General features: G+C 36.3%; 1 protein-coding gene across 3 annotated transcripts in view; it reads right to left on the bottom strand.

Annotated features, from left to right (window-relative positions):
- Positions 1 to 4,079: 4,079 nt before the first annotated feature.
- The window catches only part of LOC150106148 (histone H4-like), a 214,436-nt gene continuing 198,721 nt past the window's right edge, over positions 4,080 to 19,794 (bottom strand). For all 3 annotated transcript variants that reach the window (XM_090393894.1, XM_090393892.1, XM_090393893.1), the window contains exon 4: positions 4,080 to 4,555. In XM_090393894.1, coding sequence (XP_090250020.1) covers positions 4,202 to 4,555 — 354 coding nt within the window. In that variant the 3' untranslated portion in view covers positions 4,080 to 4,201. The remainder of the gene's footprint in view (positions 4,556 to 19,794) is intronic.

Genomic DNA, 19,794 nt, shown 5'->3' with positions numbered 1-19,794 from the left:
CAAGGGGGAGTTGAAACCGGTCTGGGTGGTGACCTCTCCTCATGGTGTAATGACAGTATTACATCTCCTGGGAGCTGTGTTTTACATTGTGGGAGAGTGTCGAGAGTGGTGAGGAAGCTTGCTCAACCTTTACTTCGAATTGCCTTTGCCGATAGTTTTTTCGGCATGAAACTTATAGATCATAGTTATTGATCTTTAGTTTCGCTTACTGGCTATAAAACAACAAAGGATGTTTATCCCCTTATTTTCAAGCACACATCTTTGTTCATTTAAGTTTACAAATGCATATTTTATTTTGCTGAAATACTATTTACAAGTATATTCACTGAGAAAAATTCGAAACATGTAAATTACCTAAAAATATTTCACAGTATTTAGTTTATACTCTTAACATTTTTCAGAGTTCAGTGAATAAAATTTTTGTTACTAACTGTTTCTTGGTTACATTACATCAAAATAGCTGATCACGCAAGAGTTTTTAAATCAGATACCATGGTAAGCACACTTACATACATTTGATATTGTGTCAGTCTGGAAATGACACCATGCCTCCCAAAACATTCTGTGTATTCTTTTGTCACCAAATATACACAAACAGTTTTCGTAAAATGTTCGTAAATGTCCCAAAATAAAGAATCTTTATCAAATTGGATAAAATCTTGAAAGTCTAATTTTACCATTGATGAATTTAAATGATTAGCGATAATTTTCCCCATGATACAAATAGCTGGTAATTCAGATTCCAAAATAGTAAATGATTATCAATGTCGTACATTTTTGGTGAAAATCTCTCAGCTTCTTCACAACTAATAGAAAAACTTTACTTCCATCAGCTCCTGTATCATCAAGTATTAGTTCCCCATCTTGGCATTTCAGAATATAACACTCACTGCGGTACATTTCGTAGTCAACTCTTCTTTGCAAGTAGCCGAGGATATCAGACCACTTCCTGCATAACTTTTCCCAAGTGGTGCTGGATAAATACATCACAATGTACGTGTCTTCTAAAATAATAATCAATTTCCATCCTTTTAGAGCTAGGTGAAGAGTTTTGTCTCATGCTATTTTCCTGAAGAATGAAAATTTCAATGACTTTTGTGCTCACCCATTATTTTACTTTACTTTCTTGGATACCAATCACCACAACACAATATGAGAGCTGCACGGGATGAATGAATTGCTATAACTGCAAAGACACTTGGCCCGCTTGTTTTTCCATATAGTACTGTTTACCTGACCCTTAACTTTGACCGTTCCTTACAAAATGAAACTTTTGCACAGATGCTCTTCACCCCCTAACCCCATCATCCCCCTATTACTTAAAAAAAATAAAAAACGTGTTTTTTTATTTGATGAACGAATTGCTGTAACTGCAAAGACACTTGGCTCGCTTGTTTTTCCATATAGTACTGTTTACCTGACCCTTAACCTTGACCGTTCCTTACAAAATGAAACTTTTGCACAGATGCTCTTCGCCCCCTAACCCCATCATCCCCCTATTACTTAAAAAAAATAAAAAAAACGGGTTTTTTTATTTGGAGGTGACGTCACTAAGATATCCGCAAATGATGAGCTCACTCATCTCCACTAGGCTGAGCAGACATTTTCTGGAGGAGAGGGGAGGAGCATTGCAGGGAAGACCCCTGTCACCATCTTGACCACCCTTTCACTCCACCACCTGATGCCATTTTTTCCCTCCAAAGTTATGTTTTTTAAAATAATAGGGGAGAATAGGGGGTGATGGGGTTATGGGTGTGGGGAGCATTGCAGGGAAGACCTCTGTCACCCTCTTGATGATCTTTTCACTTCCAGCACCTAATGCTATTTTTTTTCCCATCCCACCAATTTCGGACATGAGTGAGAGAATTAGTCACGTGGTCTAACATCAAAAACTCTTTTTGAGGATAAAATACTTAACATAATAAGTACAAATAATATAGAATACCCTTCGAGCCACAGAGATAAGATTTGCCCTATGATTTCTCAAAGTAAGATAATCTCACATCAATATCATATTGTTATAATGTGTTTTATTATATCTATCTAATAATCCTACCGGCTGCACCATTTGTTATAACTACTTCTTATTTATACTTTTATTCTCGTATTCTTCGTATATTATCATATATATTTCCCTTTTAACTTTATTCCATACTTATTTTGTTGTTCTCTTAAATCTTTCCCCTTTCTAAACATGCAAATTCTTTGGCCTCTCTATAGTTTAACCACGTGTAGGTTACTTAATGTTTAGGGCTTTGTCCTTGTATGGGATGTGACCATTAACATATCTTCTGAGACAGTCCACTTGATAAGCATTGACAAATTTATATTTTAACTGCACCAGCCAATACCAAGGATAGATGAGACTCTTATCCAGGATGGCTCTCTCATAACGATACACAGTAATTAAACTATAATAAAATCTAATCTCTCTGTTCACTAAATTCTTACATGCAGTTGTGATCCGCTTTGTTTAATCATACACGTGGGTTCTTCCCGCTAAGTTCAATAGTATTTCATGAGTGGCTGTTTGAATTCATATACTAAATCAGGTCAGGCAGGTATTAAGAAACATATTTATTAATAAAAGAAATTACACAAGTAAGCATTACTACTAAGTAATCTGAATCATTCTTGCTTGTAATCTTGAACAAACTTGCTTGGACCACCTCTATATGCAACTTAACATTGTCTCATTAACACTTATCACACTTTCTACACTCACGTGTAGAAACTCAACAACAACAAACCATTTTTATTCTGTAATTTTATTCAGTAAACATCTCAAAATAGCAATATGGAATACAAGAAAAATAGACGAAGTTAATAATACACTATTAATATAGATTAATGATACTTAAGAGTATAAAAAAATTCCTTATTTAATATATGTAAGTTATTTATTACTCTGGAAAATAAACATGCGTCATTTTAAAATGTTGCATTATATATATATATATATATATATATATATATATATATATATATATATATAATGCTATACAACTTTTGCTATATAAAAAAACAATAAGGGATTTTTATCCCCTTAACATATCAACCTCGCCAGAAAAAAATAGACTTTTGGCTTTTTACATCGTAGTTATAATATGTTATAACATAATATAATGACACACCTGTCTGGCATTCGTATAGCAAAAGTATGTAAGTTCTTTTCACTTAAACTCTGATATTCTAGGTCTAGCTACTCACTGATGAGACCTCAAAAAAGGTTGAAACCGGTCTGGGTAGTGACCTCTCCTCATAATGTAAAGCAGTACTACAACTCCTAGAAGCTGTGTGTTTTTACATTATGAGAAAATATCAAGAATAGTGAGGGATCTTGCTCCACCTTTGCAACAAGTTGCCTTGGTGTGGCACTACCAAGTGGTCACTTACGCTTGGATCCGCCGAAAGTTTGTCGGCATGAAACGTTCAGATCGTAGTTTTCGATCTTAGTTTCGCTTACTGGCTGAAAAACAATAAGGGATTTTTATCCCCTTAACAAATAACAAGGAGTGTTTTTCGAAATTGTGAAAGTGATAAATGGTAAGAAGTAGTTTTTTGCATGGAGGATGGTTGGACCGTGAAATGACCTGATATGGTGATAAAATTGCAGATGGCAAATGGGTTTAAAAAGAAGTGATATGATAGACTGCAAATTGTTTAAGATGATCCTTGTAACTGAATAGAGGCCCTGAATAATAATGTAATTCTTTTTTTTTTTTAACTTTCACCAACATGTTAAGTTTTTGCTCTTTTTTTAGAAATTATTTTTAGATGCTTATGTTTGTCTCCATTTTAATTTCAGAATACATTTTACCAAAATATCCTTGATGTCAGGTAATTAGAGAAATGTCAGAACTTCATTTCATAATAGTTCATGAAAGATAAATTTTTATTTATATATGGAATAAGCAACTCTTGGATGTAAACTAAATACAGTGTAGCTTGCTATTGTAAGAATAACTACATCACCAATTTGTTGGTCATGTGGAAGAGTAATAATATGATTTTACTGCATTGTTTTTCCACATGATCAGAAATAGTGCAGTTTTACTGAAAGAAACACCATGCTATCATTAAAAAAAAATTATGATTTTTATGACATTAATAGCTTCATATTTACATATATGCATGCATACATGTATGTATGTATAATAAAATGCATCTTTAATTGTACAATTTAAAACAAGACATGTTTTTAATAACCCTCAAAACCATAAATTGTCCTTCCCCTACGCTTCAAGGCATGAACAACATCCAAAGCAAATACTGTTTTCCTGTGGTGATAATCGCAATATATTACGGAATCTTTAATAATGTCTGTTAAAAAGATTTTAAGAATATCTTTCATCAGATCATAAATCATTCCAGATATCCTCTTCACCCCACCTCGGCGGGCTAACTTGCGTATTACTCCTTTACTCAATGCAGGGTGACCCCGTTTGCGCTTTAAATGCCTGGAAATGCCTGCTTTCCCAGAACCAGTCACCTTTTTTTTAGATGAGTGATTTTTACTTGAAGTATCTGGACTTTGAGCCCTTGAAGAGCCTAGCTACAAAGATAAAAGAATAAAATGAATGGATAAGTCTAAACGCATTATCAAACTGGAAGAAAGGCTCATGTGTTAAAAGTTCATGTTTTTTGTGTATTTTGATGATTTTAATTCACAACACAAGAATAATAAGAAAATAATTAATTTTATTTAACTTTAAAAACTTTACATTACTGATGATGTCGGGTACTAAAAGAAGTGGATAAATATAGACCAAAGGGGAAGGGAAGAAGAGAGAGGAATCAGTTGCAAGATGGAAAGACCAGTGAAGCTGGAATGGACAAATGCCTAATCCTTGAAGGGAAGACATCTCATCTCATTTTCCTTTTACCCTCTTTTAACTTGTGGTGTCAAGGGTTTATTAATCACCGGACCTCAAACCAATCATCAGCCCTACGCCCCGGTGTATCCTATGTCAGTAATGTTGAGTTCTCAAGACCAGTTTGCCTGCTTTGTGAGATGAAAAACCCTAGGATAAACTGGGGAAAAGACTCCACTGTCCAAGACCAGCTAACTTGGCTATGGCTGAGGAAGATCCTACAGCTCCTCACATCACCGATGGGAATCGAACCTAGGACACTCCTTTCCCAGGCATATGGTTACGAATTGCACAGCCACTAGGCTAACTAGGAAGAAACTAGGAAGGCATTAATACATTATTCTGAATTTAATTTAAATACTGACTATATGCATAACAAACTATTCCTCACTTATTGACTTACTGGACCAGAGCAGCAAGTTTGCTGGTGTCAGAAAACAGTTAACTTGAAGATACACCTATATAGTATTGTACCAGAAGTCATGCGACACATTGGATAAATGAATGTTTAGTTATTTGAAGATTGGATAATTGGAAGATCACTTAATTTATTTTGTTACAATACCTATAAATATTCCTATTCTGCATGTGAATCCTGGCAAATAAGTAAACCTAGTTTTGAGTCCAAAATCTAATCTCCTTAAATGCACTGCTTAGCACATTCGTAGTGCAATTGGAAGAATGACTGTATGTTGCACCCTTCAATTAGAAAATGCCTAAGTTTGATTCTTGTCATGATGAGAGGAATCTTTATATGGAATTTTTCAATTAAAGGTGAGTTATCTGATCTCAAATGGTAGGTAGCAGGGTTTTTCTCCCAGAAAAAAAGTTTTTCATCCCACATACAGACAAATCAGACATTGTTTTATCTAGAACGTAGTATTTGAGAGCAATAAGACGTTTCAGGGAGGAGAAAAGACCAATTGTGTATCTAGGTGAAACTTGGATTGATAGTAATTTAACTTATGGAAAATGTTAGCAGTGTAAAGAAGAATGTGAAGTGCTACAAACCGGAAATGCCTCGCAGCGCATAATAATTTTGTGTGAGGATGGAGAAATGGATTTTTTACCGAATTCAAACTTACTATACAAAGCCAATTACCATAGGCAAATGAATTCTACGATCTTCGAAATGTGGGCAGAAAAAAAACAGATTCCAAACCATCCTAAAAATGCTGTTGTTATAATTGATAACGCTTCATATCACTCTATTCTATATAAACAAATTTCCAAATTGGTCTAATAAGAAGCAAGTTCTTATGGATTGGCTCACTGCAAATAACATTTCTCATTCCCCAGATATGCGAAAAATCGAATTACTTAATTTGGTCAAAAGAAACTCGTCCACAGCTAAACTATTTAAATTTGACATGAGAGCATGGATTTCTAGCTTTGAGGCTACCACCATATCATTGTGATATTAATGCTATTGAGTATGTTTGGGCAGAAGTGAAAAGTTTCATTTGCCATCGCAAAGTAACTGGAGATATTGACATGTTGAAACTTTTTTAAGCTTTCAGAACAGGCGATTGAAAGTATTACAGTTCAAAACTGGGGAAAATATTGCTTTCATGTCACCTCATTGGAAAATATGTATTGGGACAGAGAAGGAATTATTGAAGAATTATGCGAACCTTTGGTGATCAGTTTAAGTAAAAGTGATGGTGATTTGGACACCGATTCAGATGACTATGAAAATTAAAGGATTTGATAATGGTATTTTTTTCCAACCTTTTTTTGCATGGGTTTGTTAAAAGAGTCACAACAAGTCATAAATAATTAATCGGTTTAGGACATTAAAGTGTCTCAGTTCTCTCAACTGTAAGTTTAGAATATCTAAGTTCATTTGAAAAAATTTCTGTTTTTCTGTATAATTCTTTTTATTTTATAGAAAACTTTCTTAAAAATAAACGTAGTTAAATTTTTGTTTCATGCTATGCCTTTTTTAATTTTGTTAATACTCTATGTACATTTTTCCAACTCTTATACATGCAAAATAGTTACACTTTAAACACTACAATGTTCGTAAAAGAAAAGCTAAATTTTCCAACCTGTAATAATAAACAAACACGTCCCAGAAGACAGATTGATTATCCTATTATCGGAATGGATTCTCCTTTTGCTGGCATGCGCAGAAGTGTCGTGGGACCTCTAATCGGTGGGCGAACTATAACCTTGATGTCAATATGACAATAGGATTTGATGACATATCACAGCACATCTTAAAGGAATGTTCCAGGGAATTGGTAGTAGCACTGGAATGCCTGTTTAATAAGTCTTAAAACATTATAGGTTTCAAGCGAGTGTAAAGCAAATAAAACTGTTCCACTGCATAAGTCTGTGACTTAAAATTATAGGTCAATCTGTATATCTGGAGTTGTGGTGAAGAGTACTGGAGAGATCGGTGAGAAGTAAGATACATAAATGAGTTGAAAACAGCAGTATTCTCTGTAGTTATCAGCATGGGTTTGTTAATGGAAGATCACTTTATACTTACTTATGTGTACTATAACAAGGTGATAAATACTTTGGACAAGGAATATGCATAATAATATTATTATTATTATTATTACCCCAAGACCTCATGTAATCAAAGACTCATCTGGGAGGCTCTTTTATCACACACACAGCTCATCATACCATGCCTTGAACACATTCAAACTCCTTGCAGACACCACAATCTCAGGCAAGGCATTCCAATCATTTACAACTCTGCACGAGAAAAACCTGCCTCTCACTCCCCTACTCACACCTTCTTTATACAGTTTCCAGGGGTGACCTCCGGTTCTTCCCCAATCTCCCACTATTTTCTGTAGAACTTCTCCAGCATTGATCCTATAACCACCCCTTACCAACTTGTAGGTCTCTATCATATCTCCCCTCTTTCGTCTGTCCACCAGACTCTGCAAATTGCATCTTCTCAATCTTTCCTCATGCTCGACATTACAGAGGTTAGAAACTACCTTAGTCAGCTGCCTCTGGACCCTTTCCAACAGCTCTTCATCCTTCTGAAAACCAGGTGACCAAATCTGGGCACAATAATCCAGGTGTGGCCTAATCAAAGCCTTATACAAAGGAACAAAATCTCCCTACTTCTACATGTCAGTGTCCTCTGCATCATTCCTAGAGGCCTTTGTGTTGTCTTCACAATTTTGACTATGTGTCCCCTAAATTTCAGATCCTTATCTGCTATCACTCCCAGATCTCTTATTTCTTCCACCTCAAACAATATATCCTCACCAAGCATAAGTTCTGCATCCCATCCTTGTTTTTCAAATTTTAAAACCTTACATTTTGCAACATTGAACTCACATCCCTATTTCTGTTCCCAATTACTCAATTTATTCGAGTCTTCTTGCAAGGCCACAACATCTTCACTACTCTTTATGGTTCTTCCCAACTTTACATCATCTGCAAACAACTGAATATCTCCATACAAATCATCACCTACATCATGACCCTCCTTTTCCTTGATATCGCTCCCCCATACACAACTTGTTGATACCGATCAGATAGCCAGTCTCCAACACAATGCAATAATCTAATATCCAATCCCATCTGCTCCAGTTTGACTATCAATTTATCATGAGGAACTCTATCAAAATCCTTTGCAAAAATCTAAGTATATCACTGTGTATCCCTCTCCTATGTCCAAGGAAGCAGTCACTTTATTGTAATAAGCAAGTAAATTATTAAAACATGATCTCCCTTTAGCAAATCCATGCTGTCCAGCAAAGATAATACCATTGTTGTCAACCCATTACTGGATCCTAGTTGTCACAAGCTTCTCCAACAACTTAACCACAACATATATTTGTTGCTTGAGTTCGATCACCTCCTTTATGAAGTGGCACAATCTTGCCCTCTTTCCACTCCTTAGGAACTCGACCGCGTGCAAGACTCGTACTAAGAAATATGCCAAGGCAGGTGTCAACTCTCTGGCACATTCATTCAGAATACGTGGTGGTATATTATCAAGTCCCACAGCCTTATTAACATCTAGTTTACTCAACTCCTCATACACCTCTTGCTCACTTCCAGTCAGTCTCTCCTCCCCATCATCTACTGCTCTCAATCTCTCCACGTAGCCACATTCACAAGATTGAAAGACCTTTAAGAACTGCTCATTAAGTATCTCCACCACATATTCTGCAGCAGCTGTCTTTATACCATTTTCTCATATCAGTGTCATCCTTCAATAATCATTCTTTTTGGCTTCATTAGCTAATTCCTGTTCATACCTCTCTTTAGCTGACAGTATCCTGACAGTAATAGAGATGGAAGGGTATGATGTGTTTTGTGAGGATAGAAGAGGTAAAAAGGGAGGGGAAGTGCTATTGATGATAGAGAAAGAGTTATGTCCATACAAAGTAGAGATGCAAGGGGGAAATAGTGCCAGTGGTTTTGAGGCAGTATGGTGTGAGGTAGAAGTAAATGGAATCAAATACTTGGTTGGATGTTTTTATAGACCAGGTAATGTGGATGGTGGCGATAATGAAATGTATAATTAAATTAGCGAAGCAAATAAAAAAGGGTGATCATTATGGGTGATTTTAATTATGGCAATATAGACTGGAATGATGAGATAGCAACTGGAAGTAAAGAAAATTAGTTTCTTGGGTTTTTAAAGGATAACCACATCAGACAGTATGTAACAGAGGGCATGCGAGGATTAAGGATCTTGGATTTGGTCATCTAATCAGAGGATGTAATTATAAATGCATTGTCAAATCACCCAGCAATTGGTGAGAGTGACCATGAGGTGATTACCTGAGTGGTTGCCAGCAGTGTGAGGACCTCTGTGAGAAAAGGCTATATGTGGAACTACAAGGGGGCGTGATTATGAAGAGCTCAGGAGACAGCTTGCGGGTGTAACATGGAATGAGGAGTTAGCTGGAAAAGAGATCAATGCAGCTTGGGGGATTTTCAAAAACTATCTAGTAGATGCAATGTCTAAATGTATTCCAAGGGTCAGAAGGTTAAATAAGGTAAGTGTGAAATGGATGAATAAAGAGATGAAGCATGTGATACAGAGAAAAAGGGCATTAGGAAGCAGCATAAGAGAAGTGGAGATAACCAATTCCATGAGAACTACAAAGACCACGCAAGGCGAGTGACTAGGTTGGTGAGGGGTAGCTAAAGAGTGGTATGAACAGCAGTTAGCTAATGAAGCCAAAAATAATCCTAAGGAGGTCTTTCAATATGTAGCAAGCAAAAGAAAGAATGATTATGGAAGGATGACATTGATAGGAGAAAATGGTATAAAGACAGCTGCTGTGTGGTGGAGATACTTAATGACCAGTTCATAAAGGTCTTTCAATCGTGTGAATGTGACTACATGGAGAGATTGAGAGCAGTAGATGTTGTGGAAGAAGAGACTGACTGTAAGTGAGCAACAGGTGTATGGGGAGTCGAGTAAACTAGATGATAATAAGGCTGTGGGACTTGATAATATATTACCACATATTCTGAAGGGATGTGCCAGGGAATTGACACCTGCCTTGACATATTTTTTTAATACGAGTCTTGCACTCAGTCGAGTTCCTAAGAAGGGCAAGATTGTGCCACTTCATAAAGGAGGTGATCGAACTCGAGCATCAAATTATAGGCCTATCTGTGTGTCAGGTGTTATGGTTAAGTTGTTGGAGAAGCTTCTGAAAACTGGGATCCAGAGTTGGGTTGACAACTGGTATTATCTTTGCTGGACAGCAGGGATTTGCTAAGGGGGCGTCATGTTTTAATATTTTACTTACTTATTACAATAAAGTGACTGCTTCCTTGGACAGAGGAGAGGGATACACAGTGATATACTTAGATTTTTGCAAAGGATTTTGATAGACTTCCTCATGATAAATTGATAGTCAAACTAGAGCAGATGGGGTTGGATATTAGATTATTGCATTGTGTTGGAGACTGGCTATCTGATAGGTATCAACAAGTTGTGTATGGGGGAACGATATCAAGGAAAAGAAAAGTCACTAGTGGAGTGCCTCAGGGGTCTGTTTTAGGGCCATTACTATTTAACTTGTATATTAATGATGTAGGTGATGATTTGTATGGAGATATTCAGTTGTTTGCAGATGATGTAAAGTTGGGAAGAACCATAAAGAGTAGTGAAGATGTTGTGGCCTTGCAAGAAGACTCGAATAAATTGAGTAATTGTGCACAGAAATGGGGATGTGAGTTCAATGTTGCAAAATGTAAGGTTTTAAAATTTGGAAAACAAAGATGGGATGCAGAATTTATGCTTGGTGAGGATATATTGTTTGAGGTGGAAGAAATAAGAGATCTGGGAGTTGATAGTGGATAAGGATCTGAAATTTAGGGGACACATAGTCAAAATTGTGAAGACAACACAAAGGCTTCTGGGAATGATGCAGAGGACAATGACATGTAGGAGTAGGGAGATTCTTGTTCCTTTATATAAGGCTTTGATTAGGCCACACCTGGATTATTGTGCCCAGATTTGGTCACCTGGTTTTCAGAAGGATGAAGAGATGTTGGAAAGGGTCCAATGGCAACTGACTAAGGTAGTTTCTGACCTCTGGAATGTTGAGCATGAGGAAAGATTGAGAAGATGCAATTTGCAGAGTCTGGTGGACAGAAGGAAGAGAGGAGATATGATAGAGACTTACAAGTTGGTAAGGGGTTGTTATAGAAACAATGCTGAAGAAGTTCTACAGAAAATACTGGGAGATCGGGAGAGAACCAGAGGTCATCCCTGGAAACTGTATAAAGAAGGTGTGAGTAGGAGAGTGAGAGGCAAGTTTTTCTCGTGCAGAGTTGTAAATGATTGGAATGCCTTGCCTGAGAGTATAGTGTCTGCAAGGAGTTTGAATGTGTTCAAGGCATGGTATGATGAGCTGTGCGTGCGTGCGTACGTGCGTATGTGTGTGATAAAAGGATCTCCCAGATGAGTCTTTGACTCCATGAGGTCTTGGAGTAATAAAAATAATAATAATAATAATAATAATAATAATAATAATATGTCCTTAGAGGAAGACTTGAATAGATTGCATGAATGGGCAGGTAAATGGACGTATCAGTTCGATGTTGCACAGTTTAAGGTTTTGAGATTTAGTAAGCAACAATGGGCTGCATATACACTTCTTAGGGAAACTGTAAAGGAAATAGAAGAGATGAGAGATCTGAGAGTGATGGATGACAAGGAGCTGAAATTCAGGGGGCTACAACTATACAAGTTGTGAAGATGTCACATCGGTTAATGGTAATGATGCAGAGGACCCTGACATGTAGAACGAAGGAGGTTATGATGACATTGTATAAGCATTGATCAGGACTCATATTTATTATTGTGCACAGATTTGGTCACCAGGTTTTCATGGTGACGAGATGTTTGAAAGAATCCAGAGAAGATTCCAAAATTGGTCGGTGGTCTTTGGAATGTGGAGCGTGAGGACAGGTTGAGAGAATGTAGATTTCAAAGCCTTGTGAACAGGAGGATGGGGGGGGGGATATGATTGAGACATATAAACTAGTCAGGGGTTATCAGGTTGAGATATAAGAGATATTTCACAGAATGGGAGAAGGGAGGGGGTACAACAAGAGGCCATCACTGGAAAATGTATAAGGAGGGTGTGAGCAGAGTTGTGAGGAGCAGGTACTTTGCATGGAGAGTGTTGCCAAGTGGAATGCATTGACTGAGTGTATTGTGAATGTAGACATAATGAATGAGTTTAAGTCATGGTTGGATGAGCATTGTTTGCAATAGTGTGTACCTTCCATGATGAGTCTCTGACTCCATCGAGGGCAGATGTTAATAATAATAATTTATCACTGGACCCTGTTCTGGTAGCTGATGTGTATCTTTTGTTTTGTGAAGCTTGTGTGCCTGCCTAGCCCTATCCCTCACTAGCATAATGCTCCAATTAGTGGCATTATATCAGTGAGGGATAGGATTTGTGGGCTTGTTAAAGGGAGACATATTACAGCAATCTGTTCATAAATGAAAACTGTGTGACAAATGCATTTGATAAAAAAAATAAGATATTTACACAGTCTATTTTGATTTTGCAACTCCCACATGATAAGTTGGTAATTAAATGGAGATGGATGGGATTAGATAATATATTGTGAGCTGGAGAAAGAATTAAAAGTTAAAAAGTGAATTGTGTGTGGAAAGTGGTATCCCAAAAGGAGATGACCAATGGCATAGGGATCTATTCTATAGTTTTGATTTGATACAGAGAACTGTCACACTTTGATTTGATACAGATTGCTATGAAGAGTAGAACAAAATGTTGTTTTACAATTTGAACAAATTTTCTGGTTTGGACAAGTGATTAGTCGGAATGGATATGGGGTAGGGCCAAACCAGAGCATTTGCCTGGCAGCAATTTAATGAAGCTGCAAAAACAAAACAAGAATTAACAATCTGAAATAAAAATCAGACAAGAAACAAAATCAAATGAAAAATGTAAAATTTTGATAATTTTGTCACATCGTTACAAGATTAACTTTATGGCTATTCTTTCAGTTTAATTGTTTGCTCTCTCCAAGTATGAAGAATGCTTATTGAGCCTAGAAATCCTTGGCATGGGAAATGAAACAGCACATAAACAATTCATTCCCTGGGGAGGAAGCCTGAAATGTGAAATTTTGAAGACTACTTATACTTTTGGTGAATTTGCCTATTTGCATTTTTCCCAAACAATTTAAAATTGTACAATTATTTCTTGCACATTTTTCTTTGAAGTACAAAAGAATTATGCATTTTTTAAAAAAAGGGAAATTTTTAAAATGTTATGACAGACAGAAAAAACTGGTCTCTTCAGCCCCCCTTCCACTAATATTTTTTGTAGATCCAATCCTGAATTAGAGTGAGCTGTTCACTGTCATGAAGTGTAAGATTTTGAAATTTGTAAGCCAAGGATGGAATGTAGAGTATACAACTAATATCTTGAAGGAGGTGGGGGAGATAAGGATTTGGGATTGATGTTTCACAAACACTAAAAATTCAAGGGCCTACTGCTGGAATGGTCTGCATTTCACATTATATAATATCTTGATCAGACCATACATGACTTACTGTTTTGAGAATTGCTCATCTGGTTTTAAAGGGAAGATTTCTATTTCAGAAAGGATTCAGAAAAGAGTAAGGTAGTATCTGGTCTCTGGAACATTTAATACGAAAAAAAGACTGTGGAATGCCATTTCAAAGACTGAACAGGAGGATCAGTGATGTAATTGAGACATACGTTGGTGAGAAGTTATTGATGTGGAAGAGGTTTTTTATAGAATGGAGGAGACAGGCCAACAAGAGGCTATTCGTGATAAAGGTTATGAGGCTCATGTCTTATTTCTGTTCTCATTCAGGTGAAAAGACCTTATAAAGGTTCAAGTCCTAGATAGGATTTGAACCAGTGTCTTCCAAACAAAAGGACATTACTGACACTCAGCTATGCAGGTTCAGGCCATCCCTGCAAGCAATATAAGGAGCTTCTGAATTTTTTTTTTCATTATCTTTTGCTCATCTGCACTTCACACATGGCACATCAGTGCCATGTGTGAAGTGCAGATGAGAACTAACAGGAATTTTTTTTTTTAACAGTTGCAGGTTGTATTTGTTTGGGAATGCTTGAAGAAGACTGTTCCAGAGGACAGAGGTGAACAGAATAAGAGGACGAATAGCAGGTTTGGTGTGTTTGTAGTTGCACGTGTAAAGGGGGAAGGGGTTGGGTAGCTGCAGCTCTTATATTAACAGGCGCGACACAAAGTGGAACTCAGGAATAATGGAATAATGATGGTTGCCAATTCAGTGGAGCAGTGACCATGGAAGCACCTATAGAATAAACAGTTCTGAAACACTGTGCCTGTGAGATAGAGGTTGTAGTGAGTCTGTAAGAGAGGGATCATTGATGAGCCTAATTGCATGCCTCTGGATGGCATCAAGGATTTTAGGGGGTTTTAGGTGACCAATCCAAATATATGAGTAGTATTCTAAACATGAGATTTGTATATAGTGAAGAGTGAAGGTGTAAAATAGGCTCTTGAACAAAAGAGAATGCCAACTTTCTTGGATGCTGAGGAGGTTACTGATGTGATGTGTTTATAGCAGAAAAAACTGAAGGTTAATGTTAAAACAAGCAAAGAGGTCTGATCTTCCTTGATTTTTGTATTACTGAGAGTAAGGATGGGTGAGCTGAAATCTCTCTTGCATGAGAAAAGGCAAGACTGTATTTTGGTGGCACTGAACATAAGTTATCCATTCCCCATAGGAGAATAGCATGTAGATCAATGTTTAAGGCACCAGTTATAGATGATTTTTGTAGCCTGGGATGTCAGAAAGTACTGCATGGTTTGTCAAATGAGTAGGATGAGTGGAAAGTACTATTGCCTGCAAAGCTGTAGATGGGATTAGTGGCGATTATGAGTGGTCACTTATGTACGGGAGAAAGAGTAGGTGATGGGACAAGCAGAGCCTTGAGGCACTCCAGCATTGGTGGTGAAGCTAGAAGAGAGGAAGCCATCTACCATGATTTGCAGAGATTGACCATAAAGCTAGCTACCCAATTACAGAGGGTGGCTGAGAGACTAAAGTATGGCGATTTGTTTAGTAGGCCTTGATGCTGGTGGGCAATGTAAGCCACAAGGTAGCTGTGGATCTTGAATGGTGGAATCCATACTGGTGGTTACTGATTAATTTGTGAGCCTAAGTAATGGAGAAGTTGGCTATTGATGATGTTTTCCATTATTTTGGACAGGTCTGAGGTGGTGGCAATTGGTCAGTAGTTTCACGGCAGACTTCTATAACCCCTTTTTGAAATAGGATATGAGATTGCTTCCATGCATTACAATAAATACCAGATATCTATAATAATTATAGAGAATATACAGAATGAGTAATTAAATTGTAATATATATATTGATGTTTAATTGACCATGATTTATAAACATCTAATATCAACAAGTTTCGCCGACAGGACTTATAACGGTAAGAGAAAATTTATACGATAGTGTTACTCCGTTTTCTCTGTACTAGCCACTTTGAGTTTTTTCTCTTACAGTTATAAGCCCTGAAGAAGCCGGACAACCCCGTCAGTGAAACTTGTTGGTATTAGATGTTTATAAATCATGGTCAATTAAAGACCAATATATATTACAATTTAATTATATGTTTGAATGACCAAATATAATCTAAACAATGAACAGACTCAATGATGATAGGAAGTAAAAGGTACGTTATTTTGAGAAACTCAAATGTAAAAAAGCTAGACTTCTAAGCCATCTAACTTTCTTAAAAAGATGCAGAAACTTTAACATTATTCCCAAGTTTTTAACATTCAAAGATCAATTCCGCTCAAGAAGAGTGAAAAGAATATATACTAAGGCATCGTCGGCCCTACTATGTGAAAGAATACAACACGTAAAAGTTGAACTTAACAGAATAGACCTTACGTGTTTCCAACTTTTTGAAGTTATTTCTAATAACATAGAGAGCAAAGTTATGGACACTTCTAGATAAGATAATTTATAACAGTTTCAACAAAGCTTTTCTAATTAGTAAAAACACTCAAATAAAAAAATTCAACACACTATATGAAAAGTATTACAACTCTGGACTGAGCCTCACTGATGAAAAAGTGATTTTTAACCTTTCGTACCATATATTAACACAACTAGAAACTGAAATACTTAAGAAAGGATTCAATTTCGGCATCACCCCAGATCATATTCCTGAGGTCGACATAATCAGTAACACAGAGAAAGCACCCTCATCTTTTCCAGAAACAACAGCAAATGATCTGAGATTAAAAAGTGCTATTATCCTTTCAACTTCAAAGCCACCTAACATAAACATAACACCCCAAGAAAAAACAGCTCTCTCAAACTTGAAAAAGGATAAACAAATAACTATCTTAAAAGAAAACAAAGGTAATGCCATAGTCATTTTAAACAATAAGGATTACATAGCCAAGATTGCAAAATTACTATTAGACCCATCAAAGTATCACATATTAGAGTCGGACCCAACATGGAAAAACCATGTATTTCCACGTTGGGTCCGGCTTGCAACAGAATCTGAAATCACTACACCCATTGATGCCACGAAGGTAAACAAAATTGGAGTTCAATTATGCCCGATCATTGACGGAAGAAATGCATTCATCAGAAAATTGGACACTTACATTAAGAATTCAAAGCACTTTACTGAAAATTTGAAAAACATCTCGCTCTCAAACATCCTTGCTAGCTTGGACCTGGTATCTTTATTTACCAACATCCTATACAAGCTCTTCCTTGAAGATATGACTCACCTTTTTCGTCACTGCTTTAAATCTAATTTTTTTAAATGGAATGAAACCCTTTCACCGCCATGTGCAAATCTGTTCATGGAAAAGCTAGAAACAGACAACCTCTCAAAATTAGACCTAAAACCTTCAGTGTGGTGGAGGTATGTAGACAATGTCTTCATAATTTGGAAAGAAACAAAAACGGCTCTTTTGGACTTTTTAACCAAAATTAATTCTTTTCATCAAAAAATACAATTCACTTTGGAACTGGAAAAAGATCATCAACTACCATTTTTGGATACCCTAATCAAGAAACTAGCAGATGACTTAAGTTGACTTCCTACCATACCAGCTTTGTTTTTTCTGTTGTCTATTTCTCTATTTAATTTACCATCTTCACTAAAAATCGTGCATAGGTAGCATAAATGTTTTACTTGTTCTATAGGTTCTCCATTTACAATGTGGTTCATATTTTCATTGCTTCTGCTTATTTTAATTGTCTTTGACTTGTTATTGCTGACCTTCACACCATATCTATTACAACAGGAATTCAATTTAGTCAGGGAATCCTGCAGACTTGTACCAGATTTATTTTATTATTATTATTATTATTATTATTACGTGACACCTCCAGGGAGAAGACTCATCAAGGGAGGGCACCTACTCTACAACTCTGTCTCCACCAAATACAACGAACCGCAACTACCATCATCATCTACACCAACGCCATCTACCGCCTACTATTTTCATGGACGCTCACAAACATCCATGCCAACGGCAGGCTTTGAACCAGCAGTCTTTTGGCTGGAAAGTGGATATGTTAACCACTCAGTCAACAATAATAGAAAAATCATGTCCTTTTGACAGGATGAGGGTTTCGCTTTCAGTCAAAGGACGTCTGGATATATTGACAATCCAATTATCTGGAGTTATGAAGGGCTTGGATTGTCTAGATGAAAGAGCTTCATATTTATGGTTCAGATGTTGACTTAGTTTATTATAAGCACGTTGAGTTTATTATAAGTAATGAATTGTCAATATATCCGGACGTCCTTTGACTGAAAGCGAAACCCTCATCCTGTCAAAAGTACATGATTTTTCTATCGTTCCAAATAAGATACCATATTTAGATTTTCTAGTTAACATTGAAAGGAATCTCAATCATCTAACTAGTGATAAAGCTAATGCTCTTTGCCTAGAAGTCGCTTCTTCTCTACTTAAGGACAAACTTCCTCCTTCCAACATATCTTCTTCTGAAATGAAATCTTTACAGTCCTTGAGAAAAAATAATCACCTCATTATCACCAAAGCTGCCAAGGGAAAAGCAACAGTAGTTATGGACTCAGCAAATTACAGAAGAAAACTTTCTCTTTTGCTTCGAGATCACTCCACATATCAAGAAATTGATTATAATCCAACCAACAGACAACTAAAGAAATTAAATACTCTCTTAGATGAAGTCATCAGTTTAGATAAAGACACAATTGAAAGACTTAAAACTCATTTTGCAAGACCTCGTAGACTTTATGGCCTTCCAATAATCCATAAGATTGACTATCCTCTTCGTCCAATAGTAGATTGTATTGATTCTCCTACTTACCATATAGCCAAATATCTAGCTAAATTATTGAAATCTTACATTGGCAACTCTAATTCTTTTTTAAAAAACTCCTCAGATTTCTTACAAAAATTAAAAAATGTCTCATTACAACCTACAGATCTTATGGTTAGCTTTGATATAGAATCTTTATATACCAATGTACCTCACAAGGAAACTTTAAAATTACTTGCTGACATCTTTCCTCAAGACATTATAAAACTATTAGATTTCGTAATTCATTCTGGATATTTCGTATGTCAAAATAAATTTTACAGCCAAGTAGAAGGAACGGCCATGGGAAGTCCTCTTTCTCCTGCTTTAGCCAACTTTTATTTAGAACATTTAGAAAAAGTCCTCTTCTCATCTATTTTCCCTCAACCATCTTTTTGGGTAAGATATATAGATGACATCTTTACTATTTGGCCTCACAGCAAAAACTCTTTACCTTCTTTTTTAAACTGTATTAATTCTTTGCATCATCGTATAAAGTTTACTATGGAAATAGAAGAAAACAACCAATTATCTTTTTAGACGTTCTCCTCATCTGGTCACCTTCAAATATTCTTACAACCACAGTGAAACCAACGTTCACAGGTCATTATATTATTAAAGAATCAGCCCATCATCCATGTCAAAAAACAGGAATTATAAAATGCCTCATCAGAAGAACCAAAACTAATTGTTCTACTTTTGATTATCTACAGAAAGAACTTTCTACTATCCAACACCACATGAAACTCAATGGCTTTTCTAAAAAAAGTACTCAACATCTTCTCAATTCTTATAATCCTCCAAAAATAAACAAAGTTTCAATACGTCGAGTGCCTATTCCTTATATCTCCGGTATTTCAGAACCTATCACAAGAATTTTAAAGAAATGTGATTTAACAACTACGTATTCACCTATTAACAAATTGTCTTCTTATTTTCCTTCTCCTAAAGACAAACGCTCAACTTTAACTCTTCCTGGAGTTTATCAAATTCCTTGCAACTGTGATCTCTCCTATTTTGGACAGACTGGACGTTCTCTTGAAAAAAGAATCCAAGAACATCAATCCTCCATTCT

Source organism: Typopeltis vanoorti, chromosome 6 (genome assembly GCF_054136105.1).
Source record: "Typopeltis vanoorti isolate ZY-2024b chromosome 6, IOZ_Tvanoo_1.0, whole genome shotgun sequence".
NCBI lineage: Eukaryota > Metazoa > Arthropoda > Arachnida > Uropygi > Thelyphonidae > Typopeltis > Typopeltis vanoorti.
The sequence above is the reverse complement of the archived record's forward strand: the minus strand, read 5'-3'. Positions and strand labels throughout refer to the sequence as shown.